Here is a 21,473-nt window from a genome sequence, read left to right as displayed (position 1 = left end):
GGGGGCTAGCAGACTGACACATTCAAACAAGCTCTGGAGTTTGGGATGAAGCTGAAGCACAGCGGTTGTTGATGAGTTAGGATGGGACAGGCTTTATCCTGGGTGATGAGAGGAGGGGAGGGGGGTGAGGGGGTGGGCCTCACCACCTTGGCTCTCATTTTCCCGCCGCTTTCATCTCGCTGCACACAGAGGACCCGGTGACTCACCCAGTGTGCAAAACACAACCAAAACCAATAGCCGGCAGATAGCATCTCTTACGCTAACAAGCATTTCCCTCTGGGTTACCGTCAGCTCCCTGCGTTTCTCATACAGCTAATTAGGGATGGACTGAGAAGTAGACCTCCAGCTATCTCTCCTCGCTGTTTTTATCCTTTCTCCTCTCAATCTTTCTCGCCGTCTCTGCCCTACCTGTCTGTCTCTGTCACTCTTTGTCTTTGTCCGTCTTACACACACACACACACACACACACACACACACACACACACACAGACACTAACACCTCTGGATTCACAGCATTCACCCTGTGCTTTCATCTACCTCTCCATCTTCCAATGCATCTACCTCTCCTGCCACTACCATTGTGTCCAGCCCAAGGCCACTGCTGCCTCTTAATCCCATTAGACCAAACACAATCAATTATCCAGCCAGCCATAAGGATCTGAGAGCATTAAAAGGTTAGCTCAGGAGATTTAAAGCCATTGATGTCTATGACAGGAATGCAACCCTCGCTCCCCCCTCCACCACCCTCCCTGCTTCCCAGCGTGTTATGTGTCTGTGTGTCAGCGCGTGTTCATCAACATGACGACCCCCCCCCCCCCCCCCCCCACCGGAACCAAATCCAGCCACCTTGCATCGCTTGTGGATCTTTAATCATGTCCCTGCAAGTCCCGGCAAATTACTGCCTTGTGATGGTAATCGATAAAGCGATAAACACGGAGAGGGACTGCAGCTGCTGGAGCGAGGAACTACTGGTGGCCACTGGTTGAGTTCTTTTCCACCCCTCATAATCTGATCCCCTCTTGCCAAGAGTATAAGAGGGGGAAAGTAGAAAGAGAAAGAGTGTGTTCTTTCTAGGAGGAGAGGCACAACGCCGGAGGGGGGGAGAACAATTCACCTTCATATGCTGCACTGGCATTAAGACAGGGAGGAGCTGAGGAGCCCCAGGTGCAGGTCAATCAATACTATCAGGCACATGGAGACTCCCCCCCCCCACCCCCCACCCCCCCCCACACACACACACACACACACACACACCTCCCCACCCACAACCTGAGCCCACCCCACCATCCTCCCACCCCTGACAGTCCATAAACTCCATGCCCCGCTGCCACTTCATTCATCGCTTGATCTAATTCTCTCACTCCCTCCCCTTTATCTCTCCCGTACACTCCTCTCCTCACCGACTTGTTCCTTCTCAGGCGAGAAAATTAAATATGATCATTCCTCTTCAAAGGCACCACTATTAGCCACATAATGAATATTCAGTAAATGTAGCAGGGAGAGGAGACCGAGCGAGTTACAGAAATAAGTGACAGCGAGAAATGAAAGGTGGAATTCTGTGACTCGTTTTTTTCCGCGGCCCTCACAGAAGGAGAACAAAAAGGCAGAGGAGCGTGCGCTGGGATATCATTCTCCATGCAGACTTTCAAGACAAATAACGGGAAACATTAATTATTACAAATACCTTATTACCATGAATGAACAGCCCCGTGACATTTAACGATGCGATTGTAGATCTACCTCATCAGAGTCCAATACATCATTTATGGCTCATTAATATTTCCAGTGATGAATCATTGATTACGGGGGTTATTATGAAATACTTCCTCAAATCTCCCGTCCCCGATGCGACCTCCGCTGGAAAATCATTTGGCTAAGGCTTGAAAGGCGCCGGAGCACTTGTGGCTCTAACTTTAACTCCACTCCTAAGGACTCGACTGTCTGCGTTCCAGATGCAGCTGCCAAGCACCTTCTCTGCCGGGATTCAAATGTGTTTCCTCATGCAGACACGATAGCCACTTTCCAATTTCAACTTCATCTTAAACCACCAATTTCAGCTGCCGTGGCAGTGATTGAAATATGAAACCCTGCATATATACAGGCCATTACAGCGAATACAAGGCCGCAGCTGCTGTCTGTCTGCACAGGGAAGTGAGAGGCGTAGAAACAACAGGGATCAACGACAGCCGGAACACAGTTCTATTTATTTATTATTCAATAACGATGTATTGCCCCCTGACCCCCCCCCCCCCTTTTGCAGCAAACTACCAGCAGAAAGAAATGGCAGCCGTGCTGATTCAGGGGGAAATCAAACAGAACCCCTGGGGCTCCGTGGTATGAGAGTTCAAATCTGACAGAATTTGATGAGCCTCCCCTTTTCAGTAAATCCTTTTCGCTGCCTTTGATTCAAGCGAACATAAGTCAAAACCAAAGACTTCTCACTTTCCACGGCAGCAACATAAAGACCAACATGCCAACATACAAAAAAAAAGTAAATAAATGAGTCACCCTATTTAGCAGATTCTTTTAAAGAGCATCCTAGAAAGTTGTGAACGTTTTTTTCTCCTGCTCTTGCATCTGCTCTCACTTTCTCTCACTTTGTGTCTAAAACCTGACAAACTAACATGTTTTTTCAAGGGCGACGTGTAGTGCTTTTATCTGTCTTTTATGCCTCTCCAATTTTCAACACAACGGTTTGATGGGTAGGTACTTCTAACCTAATTTCAGCCGGGGAGAAAAGATTATAAAGTAACTGTTGTTCAAGTGCAAAATAAATGAAATGAGTAGCATGGCACATAGCACCAGCAACGCCAGAGAAAAGGCGGGGGGAATGAGAGCGGTAGGGGTAAACGCCGCTAATACACTGTTGTCTGCAGCTTTCAAGGTTGTTTCAGCTGTTAATTAGTTCAGTTTGATGGCTTGCATCCATGGGTGCAAGTCTAACCCAGTTAAGTCAGATGCTCAATGAGTTTTCTCTGGGCGTTAAATACTGAGCCGCCGCTCTACAGGAAACCTGGCTCAAGGTTAGTACCACAGTGTCAGTCAAGCCCCGATGTCCGGCGCTCACAGTCTGCCACGCTCCTCAAGTGGCTGCCAGAGAACACTCACCAAGGTTACGTCTGTCAGAGCCAATGAGTATCCCACTTATCTCAATCAAAGTCCTTCACTAATCTTTCAGGGATTGGTCTTGCTTGTGTCTTTTTTCTTTTTTCCAAAAATAAGGACATTTACTTACATGGGGGGGAGAGGAAAAGCAGGGGAATCAGCCACACTCATGCACCTAAACTGAACAGCTTGACAAATAACATTCTGGTTTATTAAGCCGCGGAAACACAAATAAACTTTTTCTATTAATCAATTAAAAAGCATCGCCTGCCGAGGGAGACATGAGCACATTTGCATATTCTTGTTTGTCATATCTCTCATCTGTGTTTAAGACACTCAGTGATAGACCAAATTTCTCTGATGACAGCACGCTGGAATGACAATTTTTTTTTTTTTTTAGGTCAGAGTAGCTGATGCTGAGAAATAGAAAAATGTAATAGATTTTTGAAGGAAAGGGCCTGGTGAGACAGACTGAACATGTGATAGATTACTCAGTGACTTTTCTTTTTTTTTTTTTTCTAAAAAGTACAAAAGAAACGTTTTCCACACAGTAACAACATGCTGCACAGAAGCAAACTGCAGAACACAAATCGTCCTCCTCCATATATTGGACACAATATGAGACAGTCGGTTAACATTGGTTCATTATTAATGGCAATGTACGATAATGACTGTATTTAAATGCCAACTACAACCACAGAGAGACAAATTGACATCTCTCTGTGTCCCCAAAGTCAGTCGCAAAGTAATGAATTGTGCATAATGACAATAAATGACTGCACTTTGTTTCCACAGGAAACGGTCTATAAATTGGTTGACAGGCAATGTGAATGTGTTTCTTGTGCAGCATAAATCAATAGCTAACAACATGACACCTGTGGAGTTTCAAAAGTAAGAGAAATCCTCTTTCAAGCCACCCACCTGCTCGATGCGTTATGCATAATAATAAATGATCTATTTGCTGCAACTTAATAAATTCTTTTTTTTTTAAACGGTAATTAGCTGTGATGGATACTGAGATAGTTATTATTGCAGGTACATAACAATGAGGTAGATACAGGCTTTGATATAGCAGATTGTTTGTGTCCAGCGGTTATTGTATCACAAGATGACAGGGTTGGCATTCTTAAATACTGGAGGCTTTTGAATGTCATCATACTAGGGCATCCATCTGTGTGTGTGTGTGGTTCTGTGTGTGTGTGTGTGGCTCTGTGTGTGTGTGTGTGTGTGTGTGTGTGTGTGTGTGTGTGTGGGTTGTTTGTCTGATCCCTGCAACATCCTCCCTCTCCAGGGGCAGCGGCTCCCTCTCTCATCAACCATGCCCAGCCAATGTGACTGTCACTCCCAATCTGCACTGAGAGGGGAGCCCGCGCCTATTTTGGTAAATGTATTCATATTCATTAGCCCCGAGTGTCATTCATGGCAGCAGTTCTTTAATGCCGAGTGTAACCATCAGAGGCTAGAGGAGCCTGCCGCCTCTCATCTCACAAATTAATAACACAGGCAATCACTGCAAAGGTGCCTACTGTCAAACAACAATGGCTCCTGATTTCCATCAACTGCACGCACTTCCTCATTTCCACATGACATACGGAGGGGAGAAAAAAAAAACACACACTCATCAGTCGTCTCCCCTTAGGGAATCTTTACAGAAAAAATGCCATTGTACCAGCCGTTGAAATATGGAATCATTCATTTAAGTGAGAATTAATTACAACTTCTTTTTTTTTTTTTTCCCTTTGACCCACCGCAATATTCCGCCTCATAACACCTTGGTGGCAGCCAGTTAATTGCGCAGAATAACTGGTGCGAACGTCGGCTGCTAATGAGAGCAATTAGGCATCAGACTCACACGAGGTTTGACTTCACCCACTCGCTCCAAGACAGCACGCTTTGCCTTGATTGGCTTGTATGTGTCACATAAAGCAAATGATGAACTAATCCTTCAGAGTCAACTACAGAGCGCAGGAGTCAAAGACATCTCAATGCCTAATATCTTGGGAACACCTACTCCTCCTCTCTGCTAAGACTGACATGACAATACAATTTTGACCTTTAAATGTTGTTGTTTTTTTAGAAAGAATTGTGAGTGTTTTTTCCTTGATGCTTTCTATCCATTTTCTCATGCACCGTTTTGGGCACGGTGCCTTCTAAAGTAATGGAAGTGCTGCCTGCTTCTCACAGCCTTGCCATGTTTTTTTCATGGCCATTGTTTCTGCTCCACCCCACTTTAAATCAAGAGCACAATGCAACACCCCCCTCCCCTCCCCTCGCTACCCCGCCGTACCTCACTCTGGACAACATTAATAAAACAAGCTTTCAATGATGCAGAGTGCAACGCCACATTGGGCTCTGAGCAGCGGTGTGATTAAAGCTTTTAAACACCGCCACCCTTTGAGTTTGCATATGTCAGCTCTGCAGTCCGTGTTTGTAGGAAGGCTGGTGGGCTGCATGTTCTCTCTGTCGTTTACCTTGTCTCTTGTTTCTATTCTTCGCTATTCCCTGCTAATGCACCGACGGGAAAGGAAAGTGCTGCGCCATATATAGCAATTACAGGACGTACAACAATAAAACCAGAGCATAAAGAGCAGGGTCCACAGAGGAAGACACGTGTGTTAAAAGTAGATGTGCTACACTGATTGCTTCTACTTGCAGTTGTTCTTCATCCTATCTTTGCATCCCTCACAAACTTAGCCATGCTCTTAGTCAAACTTTGTTTCTTTACCCACCATTAAATGATGTCTTCTGTTGGAGCTTTTCCCTCCTTAAAAGAGCCACAATATTTACTGTGAAGCACTTGAAAGCGGATCAGCATAAAGTGCACTCAAAGAACATATTTTAGATTGGTCACTTCTTACAATCCCTTGTAATGACGGTGACCTCTTGAGTGATTACAGAATTGGAAATAAGGCTTTTTTAATTGAATTTCATGAAATTAAACATGGGGCTGGAGCAACTTCATTAAACTGATATAATCCCACTGACTCTCCCCGTTTCCTCTGTCCCCACAGGCGGAGTACATGTTTCTACACGAAGATATGTTCTCAAACGTTTCCTTTCACAGAACAGGGAAATTACTATTTGAAAAGCCCCACTCGGATTGCAAATTAAAATAGCTTGACCGGCAATTTGTGAAAGCTTTGAGCACAAAGAAACAGAAATGTATCCCGAGGCCGCTTCTCCGGAAGCACAAGCCAAAGCAGCTGCAGCCACCATGTGTCCGTATGCAGAGTCTGCTCCCAGAGAGGAACGACGACAGCCATCCACCGTCTTTGTTGAAGCGCTTTTGCTTAAGTCAGGCATCACAAATCGGTTTTGAGCCGTCATATGTACGTCACATGTGATGGAGATCCGATTTGGCTTTACTCTCTTGGGTAAAGCTTTCTGTCAAACCCTGAGTGTGTTCACATGTCCGCTGCATCTCCAGTGTAGGGAGGAGGGGTACTGTCAGAAGTCCTTCTGTTGCAGTACAGTAAAGGTCCCCAACATGGGACGCTTTGGCTCGTTGGTTTAGGTACGTCTCTTTGGCTCCGAGACAAGAGGAGACAGTGACCGAAGCTTTTGGGACATGGCGGTCCCCTGCAGAATTAAACAGGCTGTGTCTCAAACCCCTGTGACAGGAAATCTCACTCAGATCACAAAGGGCCCCGCTGATTGAGTCTGACATGTGCATCCTCTTCCCTCAGATGCGATGTCTTTGTTTAGTCTGGATCACTCCTGCGTTGGCATCCGCATTTCTTTTTGTGCAGCTTTATCTGCGTGTGTCCTTGTGTGTTGGAGAAGGAGTGCCTTCCTCTGTTTAACCTACTTCACTTCTATAATTGAAACTGTGACCTTTTATTCTACTTATCACCTGTCTGTGAAAGTACGTAAGAGCTAAAGAGTGTTTTAAAAAATTGGGAGAGTATAGCCAGAAATGGATTGTGCCTAAGAGGCCGAGCACACTACTGAAATCAGCGGGTGAATGTCTAAAAAGGCCGGCAGTGCGGGAGAAGTGGAAGGGTTACTGTTTGGACTCAAACTGGGCACACTAATCCCTTTGATCCCCCCATTTTACTGTCAGCTGTTTCCTAGCTACCATCGGATCTGCACAGAATTTGGGATTTGTGCTACTGTACACCACAGCAATCTCTACCCCACTGATGCAGCGCTCTCCTTTCTATCCTCCATCAATACCCCTGCTCCCCCCCCCCCCACCTATTGCCACCATACAATGTCCACAGCAATATTCATTTCTCTTTCTGTTCCTCTATCTCCCCCACATCACCGCAGTTGGCGGCGAATGTGACACGGTAGGGAGACAGGTTAAATTGGAAAATATTTGCACAGAGGGCCATCCGAGCATGACGCTTCACACTGACAAAAAAAGCTGATTCTGATTTTGTCTTTTCACACGAGGCACAGAGGATGTGCCCCACTTTCATCAGTTGAGCCAAGAAAAGAAAAAAACACAGCATTCAAATACTGATCTTTTGAGAAAGCTCCATTTAGCAATAATGAATCAATCTGCATGTGTGTTTGTGTGCAGATCCATGTGTTAGAGGGAGGAAGATGTATTTGTGTATTAGTGTACATGCACGCTTTGGGTGTGTGCATGTTTGTGCATCTGCTTACATGCATTAGAGCAATAAAGGCACTTTTATTAGATTCCTCTTTCAAGCTGGCTTTGAGAATGAAAATAAATAGGCATCTGTATCTGCACGGGATCTCTTTAGTCTTTGTCAGTACTGGTTGCTTTCAGAGGTGCAATGCCCCACAGACTTCCCATTTAACCCCTGAGGAGCTCTCCCAAACTGATCCTAAATCACGCCAAGCAGAAGACGCACGACAGACTCGGCGTGCGAATTGGCAGATCCAATGCTTCATTGTGAAACACTGGCTCTCCATGGCCCAGCACCAATTAATCCTGTATGCATGTAGAAGCCGAGATAATACCGCTAGTTTCTCAATTTGCTGATTTTTAAAAGTAGCCGCTTCTCCGTACTGATTCTCCTATGTACTGTACACTTACATAATTCTTTTCATTTAAGCAGTCAAGCTCTCAGAAACCTTTTTTTTCTTTTTCTGCCATCCTCATTCATTTTGTATGTTTCAATTAAAGCCATGCGACGTGTACCACACAATTCTTTGCTTAGCATATAAATGAAAACGTAATGATCCAGGACATTATCAGCACAGGGAATTATGGTCAAATATGTTGTCACTCTTTGTCACCTAAAAAAAGGGAGGATGCATAAACATCCCATTACTGTGACAGAGGAGAAAAAATGCCACAGAAATAATGAGGTTGAATTTTATTTTAATTTTTTTCACGTCTGAATATCTCTCTCTACATGCACTGCGCCTTATGAGAGGAAAGATAGCTGCCATGCGTTGGATGAAGGCTGGAGTCTGGGCTTTCACTCAAGGTTGAATCCTTCCATATGCTATCAGTCTCGCACCTGAAGCGCTTTCATGGCTCGTGCTGACGGGCCAAGGAAAGGGAATCCAGATGTGACACGAGCCAGAGAGAAGAAGCCCTCTTCTGCTGTCAGCTCCCATCAACAGCACACTTCTTAACTGAAACTCTGTTGATGTTAGAGGCAAGGACAGTGATCAAAGATATGTGTGTATTGAAGTGCTGCCATGCTACAATGACAACCCGATCTACTCTGTTATGCATACCAGACAGGAATTCCTTATCAACAAACATAGGGAAACATCTGTTGGATGAGATTGTAGGTAAATATTTCTATTCGTTGTGTCTAAGTTGATGCCTTTTGCATGTTCTGTGCTTTAACATTCACTCTGACATCCCTTGGTATCTCTATCGTGAACCATTTGTTTACAGTGAAGGTGGAGAACTGTCAAAATGGGACAGGAGCAGGGAGGGCCTGATGCTGTGCTTATGCCTTTCTCAGGGAAGAGGAAGAAGGCAGGCTTAAGGAAACAAAAAGTGATATCAAACATGATATCGAATCCCTTGTGTTTGAGAACAGGACAATGGGGAGTGAGAGTCAGCTCTGGCCCTAATCAATACTGAGCACAAGGCATTGAGATGCAGCTTGAGGCATTTTGCCAGGCCTCCTAGCGGGACCGGTAGGCGTGCTGCCAAGCACAGTCTTAGCGGAGCAGCAAAGTCAGCCCTGCAGATGGAGAGCATGAAGGCTCCCTCTCTCCAGACGAGACCCTGCGCATGGACAGAAAGTATGCCATGGCCCCCCAATCATTTATCCGTTCACACAACCCTGCCAACCATGTGACCTCTAACCCCATCTACACACATGGGTCGTATACAAGAAAATGCGTACTTTGAATCATCAGTTGATGGAGACATCAATGCAGCCAAAAAAATATGTATTTTTAAAAGTCTTCCTAAGATCCTGTTAACTTGTTGTATCTCACTTGTATTTTCCTTTTTTTAATGTTTCTGTATTGTGGCTAAGCCTCATAATACGTAAATGTAAAAGACTCTGAAACCACCCGGTTCATTTATTGATTTCCAAGATTCGTTACAACCAATCAGATCGAGTAACTTGTTTTGTAGATGCCTGCTAGGCTAGGGAGCTGTTTCCAACACCCATTTGATATAGCCTCTATTTTAACATTAAGCACAGATGTTGAGTGTACCAGAACAGATTGGTTTATATTTGAGTAGAACCTAGAGTGGCAACTGAATCTACAAGAAAAGAAAGTGATACCTCTTAATGGCCATTTTTGTTACAGTCCACCAAGCACCATAGTGTTCTCTTTCATTCACTTGGTGTAGAAGAGCGGCAGGTTTCATGGCACGCCACCCTTGATTCGCTTCTCCGACTTTTTGACCAACGACACAACAGTAGCGTTACTGACTGTGGAGATACTTAGAAAACTCATTGAGAATCTCATTACTGAAGAAACCATCTGCTTTACTTTATATTATCAAGACAAATAGATGGTTTCTAAAGTTAGAATGACAACATTGTAATGCTAGTCCTGTTAGCCCATCAAAGGCAATTTCAGTTATGTAATAGCATCAAGCTAATGAATTAAGATGTACATCCCGGTCCATCTTGAAGGAAGTGCACGCCTCCCTCAAAGAATAATGTACCGCATTGCAACAGTGCTCTCTGAAGAGTCAGTTAAGGTATAAAACATGCCCAATATTACGTAGAAAGATGTGATTGTCCGAACTGGAATCAGGTCAGTTGGAAATCTGGAAAAAGGATTGGAACGAGAGACATGAGATCTTGAAATTTGTCTGGTTCCAATGTTTCTAACCTAACTGAAACAGCTACATTGTTTTTTTTTAGACACAATCTTAAGCAGAGGAACTTGCTGCTGCTGGACTCGGCAACCTAACCGAGTGCTGTGATTGGTTTGGTTTGTGGTTTTGCAACTAAACAAAGCAGAATGACAAGATGTGAATTCATTCGCATGAAAGTACAAAAAAACAAAGGACTGGTAGGACCAGTTGTTTTTTTAGAGAGAGAAAAAACATGGGCCTGCCATGCACCCCCCATCGCATTTTTCTATTTCTTTGCCTCTTTTGCCATTTTATTCACAACACAAGAATACACTCAACAGTCCCCAGGAGGGGCATGCTGAATGAGAGCAGAGATTCAATGCTGACATGATGCTGTAAAAAGCATTGTTCCTCACCACAGCTTTCCTTGAATTGCCTTTGTGTTCCTTCAAATGTTTACATGGAACAGCTCGGGGGCTTGAAGACAGATGTATGGTCCAAGTATACTGACTCACTACAATCCCTCTTTTCCCCGGATGAAAGTAATGACACCATTTTGAGGGCTTTTTTCAAAATCGTTCCTTAGGATGATGCTTTGATTAAGCGGCGTGCTTTTCTATCTTTGCTCCCTTGTCAAAATGATATCAGACAAATGAAACCAATAGTTCCTCTTTCGAAATCCCACTCCCACTCACAAGGTCATTTCCACTTTTAATTTCTGTCCCAGCTCGAGGCCTGTTCTGAGACATTCCTCTCTCTTTTCTCTTTTTTGTGTTCTTGATAGTTAAAGAGGTGGCTCCTGGTCCTGTGTCAGATTGATTAGACTTTCAGCCAGGAGAATTAATATGTGAAGAATTTGTCTGTTTCCCCCTGCAGCGCTTCTCCCCTTTAGTCTCATCAGTAAACAAGGAGACATGAAAACAGAACCACTCTCAGCTATGTGATTAAAACTGGCTCCAGATGAAGAACATGCCTCCTCAGTCAATGCTGCTATTATTGAATATTTTCATAGACGAAGCATATACCTTCCCCAGGATTTGCCTTATTTGCCAGCAGCTAATCATTAAAAAGACACAGGTTTGGTTTACTGTGTGCCTGTTTCAACCCACAGAATTATCAATACAAAGATCCCATAATAAAAAAAGACCAAAAACTAGCAGTGTAAAACTAAACTCTTGCAGTATGATTTCATCCAGCTACCCTAATATGGCAGGACGACAGAAACATGGTGGGAAAAAGGCCCCTTTGCCCCATGCAAATAGCCATTACCATACCCCTTTGGGCAAACGGCAATTACTGGGCAAAGGGTGAATGCCAAAACCCTGTGGTACAAGTTAATTTGATTACATTTCCATTATGAACTATAAACACAGTTTTGCTGCTCGACTGAGCCAATTAAAGGCCTCCTGAAGCTTTAAAAAAAAAAAAAAAAAAAAACTGACAGCGTAGTGGCCACATTGTTCTCCAACAATACAGAAGATGGAAATCATTTGTCACCCTTAAACAGGTTTGAGGCAAATTCTATGTTCTTTCTTTTTCATAGAAATTACCATTATTTATTTAACATATTTTCTGTCAGGTTGTTTTCCAGTCATTTATTTCAAATGTCGCTGCCAATGAGCACAGATTTTCTCCTTTTTTTTTTCCAATTTAGTTGTGATATGTTCCATCTTGGTGAATAAAGCATCCTGTGGCAACATGAATAAACATGTGGAGACAGAATTTGGCAGCCAGGGAAAAAGCATCCAACCAACCAGCCAGACATGGGAGGAGGTGCTCTGAAGACACACAAGAAGTCTGAATTGGAAGTCAGGCTGCCACTGCATTTCACCTGAGGCTCTGCGAGCCACGAGCTGGGCTTTTCCTGGGCACGAGCCATGCACGGCGAGAAGAAAAACAAGCATTTAGTCCAAATTTCTGCAGACATCTGCTAGCTCTCTGGAGCTGTAAACATGTTTAATTAACTGGATTTCACCAAACAGGGATATACATATGTCATAAATATGCACGGTGTGTAATTATGGTATGGTAGCTCAGAAGTTTCAGCACTCCCACTCCCATGTCACCGACCGTGCCCCATATGGAACTTGTGACGTGATCAATGTGCTTTAAGTTGGAGGAGACGCAATTATTTCATCACATGGGGCTCAGAATTGATATCATGTTGAAAATCAGACGCCTGCAGCCAGTGTGGCGTCAATGTGAGAATGTGGGGCTACTTTTGTGAAGCTACATGCAAAACGGATTAAGCTTTCTATTATTTGTGATGGAGTGTTGTACGTGTGGGCGCAGACGATCGGGTTTGTCATCAGTCTTTGTTGGAACTAGGAGATGCCTTTGATTCCATTAAAAGTGTATTATATTTCTCTTGATGGAGTTGTGTAATCGTGTACACATTGATTTTTCTGTCTTTCGGTGGATGTGTTCGCACGTATGCATGTGTGTGTGTGTGTTAGTGTGTCACTGATGTAGACGAATTATGATCTGGTGCCGGCATTAGAGCAGGCAGTTTTAATCACACAAGGATTCAGAGTGTTTTAAACAAATGCTTTTTTGTAAGCATGGTGGATTATCATAAGATTTAAAGATTTGGAAATGGCTGACAGCTGTCAGGCTGCATAATAACGAAGGTCCAGAAAATTATAGCAGCTGCCTGTTGGCAGAATGTCAATGCTGCTATCTAGATTAAAGCTCAATAGACAGGAACATACAGTAAGCTCCTGCACACACACACACTGCTGCACACAGCATAGAAACACAATCTATTACAAGACACAAGGGTAGATTTTAGTCTGAGAGACTTTGAGGACGAGTGAAAGGATACGAAGGCTACTGATGAAGAAAGACAACACCTAACATCTATTTACTTGGTATTTCGTTGAGTGGGTCTAAATTAGTCTTCAAAAAAGCCTGCTGAGAGCAGCCTGCAGCAGAAGAGAGGTTCCCCTGTGGTCTTTATCAGGTATCCTCTCGAGAAACTGAGCAGCCAGCAGTACTAAACGCAGCAGGAGCCTCAGTAGGAACCTGCTGAAAAACAAGTACATGCCTCCAGTTCCCCGGGGGCCTCTTGTGCCTGCATGTCACCTAATTTATGACATCCTCAGAGGTCCCCGGCTCTCAGGGAACGACTACAGCAGCACCTCCAACTTTATGCAAAGGCACAGCTGCACTGCCAGTCATTTGCAAACAAGGATGCCCCATGAGGACGAGACCTGCTTCCTACTTCAGAAGAACAAGCCCTCTCTGGCTGCTGAGGACCCCCTGCACGGACTTCGACTGCATCATCACTAAAGAACCTGAAGCAACGACTGTGCCCGATAGAGGAGGTCCTTCTCAATTGAAAGAGCAGGCAGACAGAGGAGTGAATCTCTCAGCAATGCTAATGCGCAGCCGGGAACATTCAAGGGGCCTGAATACCAACTGCACGGATGAGAAAGAGGTCTGTTTGGGGAGGAAAGGTAAAGCCCTGTGAAGTAGCCTTGAAGCGCTAAACAGATCCTCACAGACTCCAGGCATGTTAGCTCGAGCAAAGGATGATAATAACAGCTAGAGGAACGTCGCCCTGCATAATAAGACACGCCTGAGACTCCTTTTAGATAAGGTTGGGAGCACTTTAGAGCAATGCGACCTGTTCAAAGACAAACAAGCAAAGGGATTATGCTGCTTTTAGCACTCTGCTGCTCTGAGTGTTGTGATTAGAAGATGGGGATTGTATGGAGACGCCACTTCTCATATGAATCAGCTTTCATATGAGAGACTTTTTTTTTTCTCTTTTGGGACCTATTGAAGTACATGCCTCAAGGAACTGAAAGTCAAACATGCATCTTTCTTTTTTGCCATTCACAATGACCCTCTAATGAAAAAACATGACCCTGTGGTTGAATTCTTCAACACAAGAGTAAATACCCATTAATGTGAATGTACAGCAACAGTGGTGATTAAATTCACAGTCCAGTAAGCCGCCCATAATAATCCTTGTCCTTCATCAACTTACCTTCACTTCTATTGAGAAATGCTTTCCAAATTATGAAATATGGAGGAAGGAAGGATTTTCTTTCGCTTGCTTTCTTTGTCTTGATCTACCATCCACACTGAATGTCTCATCACATTCTCATTGGTCAGGAGGCACAGGTCATGCATTCACAGATGGAAAGTGACAAGCTGTACCAATGTCACAGTAATAATGTGATTATTGTAGAACATGTCCATGCCTTTATCCTACATGTCTGTGGCTGCTGCATGTTGTGGTTATTCATTTCCGAGCATGCAGATTACTTTCACACAGCCTGTGAGCAGGAGAGCAAAAAGGGGACATTAGGGAAATGTAACACAGCCTTCAAATAATGGCCCTGCTTCATTGTCCCATAGCCATATTCATGCAAGTTAATGGCTGGTTCAGCTAGGCTATTAAGGTGGCCTATAGGCTGGAGGGGCGGCACAATGTAGAAGCTGTAAAACAATCTGTTCTGAGGTTTCTCAGCCAGGGCCACTGGGGTTTTTTATAGCTTTCACTGGGGATTAAGTACATTTTGACAGATCACAAGGACCCTGATCCTTAGCCTTTTTTACTAATGTTGTAAAACAGCTCAAGTAATTGCATATAAAATGTGATATCTAGCAGATTTAAAGTCACAGACGACCACTTAAGAGCAACATAATGTGCCATAATGACTCAAGGGTGACCGTTTGATGAATTTTAGTTATTCACAATGACAAGCTCATTTTCACCAACATGCATTTATCATTAATGTAGCGAAGTATCAAGTGTTGCAGAGGAGGCTGTGCTGCTTGGCTTTTGGACGATGTAAATTGCCTTGTTGCTACAGAGGGAATGAGGTGAAAGTGGCAGTTTGAACACGTCCCTGCACGAGGAAACGCATTTAACATTTGACGAATTACATCTTATCTAGTGTGTGCCATTTGATATGATTTGGTTTTCAAATTTGCCTTGAGGACAATGTCTTTAAAAAACAGAACTGTATCATCTTTGAACAGTTTTTTGTTCGCCTCACATTCTGTGCCAACAATTTAACACTACCACAGACTTTCTTGTGCGCCTTTTTTTCTGCTCCTCTCCAACAACACAACGTGGAGAAAATATCCAGAGAGGCGCATCTTACCTTGAGCCTGAGCGCTGAGGATACAAGTAGCACAAAGCAGAATCCAACAGGAGACCCACACCTGTCCGACCTGTCCGGTCCGTCCAGATGTAACCATGGTCCGCGGCGCCACCGCCGAGCCCCCGGTGCGCCTTCCCGGTCTCCGCGCTGGGAACATGTTGCTCAGTGGCCAAACACTCCCGGGAAGAGTCCTGGCTGCTGCTGCTGCTGCTTCTGCTGCCGCTGGTCCTGTGCGTCAGACTGCTCCTCACTGGCGATATGGTGTGAGTGACTAGGATTGTGGAGAGCGCTCACGCCGTCAGAGAGCACCAGGCATGCAGACAAGCACGCGGTAGTATGAGGAGCCTGTGGACAAGTCCCGCATGAGCAAGGCGGAGTCAGTCCAATTGAATTTGCTCGGCTGTCAAGTGTGCGAGACGGAATATTGACATCATTTTTGTTTCACTGCCCCTGTAACCTCTGAATGTTACACAGAGATATAGCCTATAGTGACATGGCATTAGTAAGAAAGAGGTGGCTGAACACAGTCTCCAAGTTTTTGTCATGCCAGTTTTTTTTGCCTAATTTCATACCACTCATATATCAGTCATCTGGGGGGGGGTGTCAGGTCCACTGCATATTGTCCTCCTTGAGCTTCAGCAAGCTGCCCCTTTTCATCATCCAGTTGTAGGTAGCAAAAACTCCCAGGTGAGTCTGTGTTGTTTAAGAGTGTAAATAGATTTTCTCCACCTTCCTACAGAGGTCAAAATGTTTTTTTTCTTCTACTTAAAAAACGACACTATTCTGTTTTCATTCGGGGTGTCCACTGGCTAAACATTCAGGTAGTTTTTTTTCCAACAGTTGACCATCACATAGATGTAAGCAGTGCGCACAGCCTGAGCCGTACACTGGCTTGACATACATGTGCCCTGTACGCTATTGCCACCACGCGGCTGAGAGCGGTAGGAAACGTCTATTTGAACAGATATGATTGATAGTTGACAAGTTAAAACCAAAATGCCTGGATTTCGAGACTACCTATGACAACTCAATCTTTATTTATTTTTTTGCCCTAAAAAAGCTGTTTTTGGATGTTGCCACTGCTTGGGATAAAGCAGTAACTGGGCCACAGGCTAAGAGTAAATGGCATGCACCCTTTTTCTGTAAATCTATTTATTCTGCATTGGCCCCGGTTAAGCCCTGACTCTGTGGTGTGGTTTAAAAGCAGAGAGGCAGAATCATTGCACTGACAAATAGCATATGAAATAGCTTACACTTGAACAATTTCAATTGACTCAGAAGTCAGTTTGAGATCAAGCAGGATGGCAGACTGTCTGTGAACGCTCACGCTCCCTCTATCAGCAGACAAAAGGATGAAAGGGGGGAGTTTAAGGACACAGAAATGGTGGCCACTTCTGACGGGCAACACACGAGCTGTAATATCAGCTTTGTTGTGCTTGGTTCCTTTTGAGCACACTGAAAAATGCATGCAGGGCAAGGTAAGCTTCAAAGAGCCGTCACAATATTTCTGCCTCAAAAAAAAACCCCTACCTGTATGTGTGCCATTAGATTTTGCGAGTTTTGGAGAACCAGCTTTTATACTGACTAGCAGGGAACATCCAGGCTACCATGAGCCAGGTAAAGCCTGCTGCTGCTTTTCAAATGTAGAGCTCTCTGACTGCTGGATGCTTCCCTTTTTTGTGTGCTTTGTGTAGTCCCACAGTGATTCTGCCCTCTGTCCTTTGCTCTACAAATAACCAACTTCACATTCCCCCTCTGCCTTACAGCATCTCATTGCTACCAGGGGCTCGTCTGGTGTCATCACTCCCTTTATTTCCTCTCCCCATACCCCCCACCCTGCTGCCACCCCAAGCACCAACCTTCCCCCCCACCCCCTCCTGATAATGATGTGCTGATTATGAGGCTCTTAGGCCAGCAGATTGCTCTCCAGACTCATTCGCATGCAGTGGAAAATTGCTGCTGTCTTGGAGCCCCCACCCCGCTGTGCGTAGCAGGCAGGTTGACATTAGCAAGCTGCTGGGAACGGTGCTCAGGCGCGAGGGCAGGTGCTCTGTCTCCGGCTCTATAACTGTTAGCAGAGGGAACAGAGGCTGTGTGATGCTACAAGGCACACTGGAGAGAGAATCGGGGACACTACATTCTGGGTATTATTGTGTAGCTGACAGTCATTCTTGCTCACAGGAAACGGTTACTTTTACTGGCTAAGTCAGAATCAGCTGTGTTACTCAGAACATTAAAGCTCCTGGGAGGAACTTTTGCTTTGTGGTAATTTTGGCAGCCCCTGTGGACAAAGCAGTACACCTTATGTTATATTTCTTCTTCTAATGCGTCTCTCATTGAGACTCTCTGCTGTGGAAGATGTAGACAAAGGCTGTCATAGCAGTGTGCAGTTCATTTCCTTGTCTGCCACCTACCCTGAGTCAGCAGTTTCAGGCACTAATAATACCAATACGTATAATAAACCTTATTGCTGGCATGTCCTGTCATGAAGCGACAAAAGTAGTTTCAGTCTGTTTCATAACCAGCTATGAACACCTCACAGGACCTTTAAAAATATACAGAATTTACTCATCTACTAACATTATAACTGCTCCATCCACTGTTGATGCAAGCATAAAGAGAGAATTCCTTGATTTTCAAAATATCACAAAAACACAAAATTACAACGTAGATTCAAAAAGAGCCAAAGCAGTTTATTGAGTGACAACATTTTATCAAAATGTACCCCAGGAGTCCTTAATGGACTAATTGAGTATAGATATTCACAGAATGAGTTACTTTGTTACATTGACTGACAAAATGGAAGGGAAAAAAAACACATACATTGTTCTTTTTAACACAACCCTATAATTTCATTTTGAAACCTTGGATAGGTATTTTAGGCTCCCTTTCAACAGGTTGTGAAAGGAGTACACTTGCGTTTCAATAGAGTGTCATTTCCTTTGTAACATTGGAGATTGTCTGAGAAAAAGAACAACTTACAAAGACAGCAGGTGCTCTGTGCAGTGTAGATCAGTCCTTTTAAGATAACTTTTTTTAATGGGCATTTTGACTCTTTTTTCGTCATAGCATCAGGATGGCTGGATGTTCAAACTTTGCAGATGTTTCTCAGGGTCACTGGAAGTTCCTCGGCAGAGCGGCGGGACTGTGACAGAGATGCACTCTCATGTCGCACCACGACTAAATAAATGCTCGAGTTGGTGTGGGAGATGGGGGGAACGCACATTGGCCTTTAGAAAGCTGTTCTCTTCCCATCAGCTCGCCTGATTTGAAATGGCTTGATTGAAATGAGCTTCATTTGAGATTGGCCCCTCTGCCTGCCTCACTTATGCATGCAGGCATGATAGTGCAAAGGGAAATAAAATGGCCATGAAATACCAGCCTCTGCCCATCAAAATCTGCAGGGTACAAACAGTGAAGTTCCTTTGGTGTATCTGTTTTGAGCAGGAAAACAGTTCAGCCGTTCACTTCAGCTTTGTTCTTTTGTTTTCTGTGGACCTCTTTATAACTGGCTGCCATTTGTCTAATATGATACTGATTCTCCCTCAACATGGATGTGCTTTCTTTAGAAATAAAAAGCATTCTTTCAAAAGTGTAAGCATGCACACATATACGCATGTGTCCAGTAGATACACTGAGCTATGTTGCTGCATCAGTCTTGTCACCTCATCTATATAATCTCTAGAGCCTGACCGATTAATCGGACAGCCGATAACATCGGACGATATTAGCAATACAAGTGACGATTGGTATCGGCTGAATTTATCACACACGTGCCGGTATTACTGGATTCATTCACCATGCAGTCAAAAAGCCTTTCATTTGAGTTTCACTGTATCACACTAGCAGTTAATTTTATGTCACCAGCAGAGTATGCTCTATGGATTACAACAAACATCATCACTCTCCGGAGTGTCAAGTGGTGATGCACGTACATGCCCAGTTACTTTCCTGTTGAGTGACCATCTTGTCTTCTTTATGTATCTTCCTGCAAGTGTTTGAAAACTGCATTTGAAGGATTAACGCGATAAATGTGTATGTATATCTCTATAAATCTAAGAAAGATATCGGCCGATATATCGGTATCTCATTTTTTTTTCTCGGTCTCGGACCTAAAAATCTCATAGCCGTCGGTCCGTCTCTAATAATCACAGAGAAAATATGATTTCTCTCTGGGTAACTGATCGACTCAGAGCACTTTCCTTCAGACAGTCCTAAAATTTGACTACAAATTGAAACATGAAAAATACAACCAAACTGCTGCTACAAGACGCATGGCTGCATCTGAGCTACAATATCAGACGATCACATTCTGAGTCACACTTTCCACTTTCTGTTGACTCCCCACAACAAAACCTGAATCGTCCGTCTTTTTGCATCTTCTGGTGGACTTACAGGAGTTGAAATACTTTCAAGTCTTTCCTAAACAATGAAAAAGGAATAAAGCAACACGTGTAGTCGGATTATCTGAGTTTGTTTGTTGGTTTGAAAAAAAACAATACTGGTTTTGTCTTTGAATATTAATCTCCTTGAAATATTGTACTCTTATTACCTAAGGGACATCTCACTTAGGGATATTGCCTTGAGTCACTGGCATAATTGGTCTCCTCCAGTCTCACTTTGATGTAAATAACATTAGCAATTTTCCAGTCGTTTTTGCATTGATCTTCCTCTGCTGAATTCTGCCCCCAGAAGCAGCTGGAAATTGAATGTCTTAAACTGGAGATGTGAAGGGTGCATTTCATTCAAATTGTCAGAGAAACTGCTCCACCTGAAAGATGCAACATTATCGGGATTGATTCTTTGCCTTGCCAGAGGCAATTTCTGTCGACCCGTGCACTGACGGAAATGAACAGGTCAAATGGTATACATACACATGTATGCACACAGTGCATTTGATGGCCATTTTATGGTCAAACACTTGTATTACGACTTCATTTATGCAGTGGGCTGCCACTCCGGGGCCCTGTCTTTAGCAGACTGTTTGCTTTCCAAACAATTCAATCAATACAGCCTCTGTTCAACTTGACAAACTGACATTTGTTTGGGGTTGGTGGGTTCTATTTTATGCTCCTAACTATTCTTCCATCCTGTGTCATTACCTGTGACCTTCACCAAAGCAATGATTGGGCAATTTTTTATCTACTTCCACTGCAAGTCCTTGTTTGGAATGAATAGCTTGTAAGAGAGAGCAATGAGACTCAAAATGTTCTTTTCCCTCTTGTCTCTCTGTCCGTCCTTTCCGTCACTTGCTGCAATAGTGTGACAGCTGCAGCAATCTACTGCATATAAAGAACATTACTTTCATTACACGTGGCCATTTCGAGATGTAAAAAGAGTGCAAAAAAAAGAAGAAGCAGTTTAAAGCCTCACATAGAGAGTGCAGTCATCAATGTTTAGCACATTCTGCTGTCAAGTTTTTGTTCCAAATAAATGGACTCCACTAATCAATACTAATGAATTCTTTCGTCTTCTTGGATATGAATAGCAGTGCATGAATCACAAAACAGTTCAGATCACTGTAAACAAAAGTGAATCAAATTTGAGAGAGGGAAACGCATTAGAGAGCATACATCCCTGATAATTTTAGATCAGTGGCTGATAAAGGTCATCTTTGTCATCTTCATATCGAGCTGCTGGAAGGTAATTAAAGCAGCTATTTACATGCGGAGCAAAATAATTTTCCCCACTAGTTCTCGTATCTGCCTTTTGGCTGATCACATCACACCGCTAAATCCTTGAGCCCATAAACCCTGCCATGGTGTATCATGGCATTATAAAATACCCTGGGCACACTAAAGATTAGGTGGGATGAACAGAGATAGAGAAGCCAGAGGTCTCATACGATTTCACGCTGGTTTTAGCATGTGAAATTCTTCCCTGTAGCCGTCGCTCTGGTGCCGTAAGTCCCCTTGTGTGTGTGTGTGTGTGTGTGTGTGTGTGTGTGTGTGTGTGTGTGTGTGTGTGTGTGTGTGTGTGTGTGTGTGCTGTTGCAGCATACCTGCTCATCCCAACATCCTCACAGAGAGGAATCCATTCCTGTG

General features: G+C 43.8%; 1 protein-coding gene across 4 annotated transcripts in view; it reads right to left on the bottom strand.

The window, feature by feature from the left end:
* The window catches only part of sdk2a (sidekick cell adhesion molecule 2a), a 92,879-nt gene extending 77,140 nt beyond the window's left edge, over positions 1 to 15,739 (bottom strand). For 2 of the 4 annotated variants that reach the window (XM_065964921.1, XM_065964920.1), the window contains exon 1: positions 15,430 to 15,738. In XM_065964921.1, the coding sequence (XP_065820993.1) occupies positions 15,430 to 15,586 (157 nt within the window). In that variant the 5' untranslated portion in view covers positions 15,587 to 15,738. Of the gene's footprint in view, positions 1 to 15,429 lie in introns of all 4 variants that reach the window. The other 2 variants (XM_065964919.1, XM_020648807.2) reach the window with 2 other exon arrangements.
* Positions 15,740 to 21,473: the final 5,734 nt, after the last annotated feature.

Source organism: Labrus bergylta, chromosome 16 (assembly GCF_963930695.1).
Source record: "Labrus bergylta chromosome 16, fLabBer1.1, whole genome shotgun sequence".
Lineage (NCBI taxonomy): Eukaryota > Metazoa > Chordata > Actinopteri > Labriformes > Labridae > Labrus > Labrus bergylta.
Note: the sequence above shows the minus strand (reverse complement) of the source record. Positions and strands in the feature narration are given on the sequence as shown.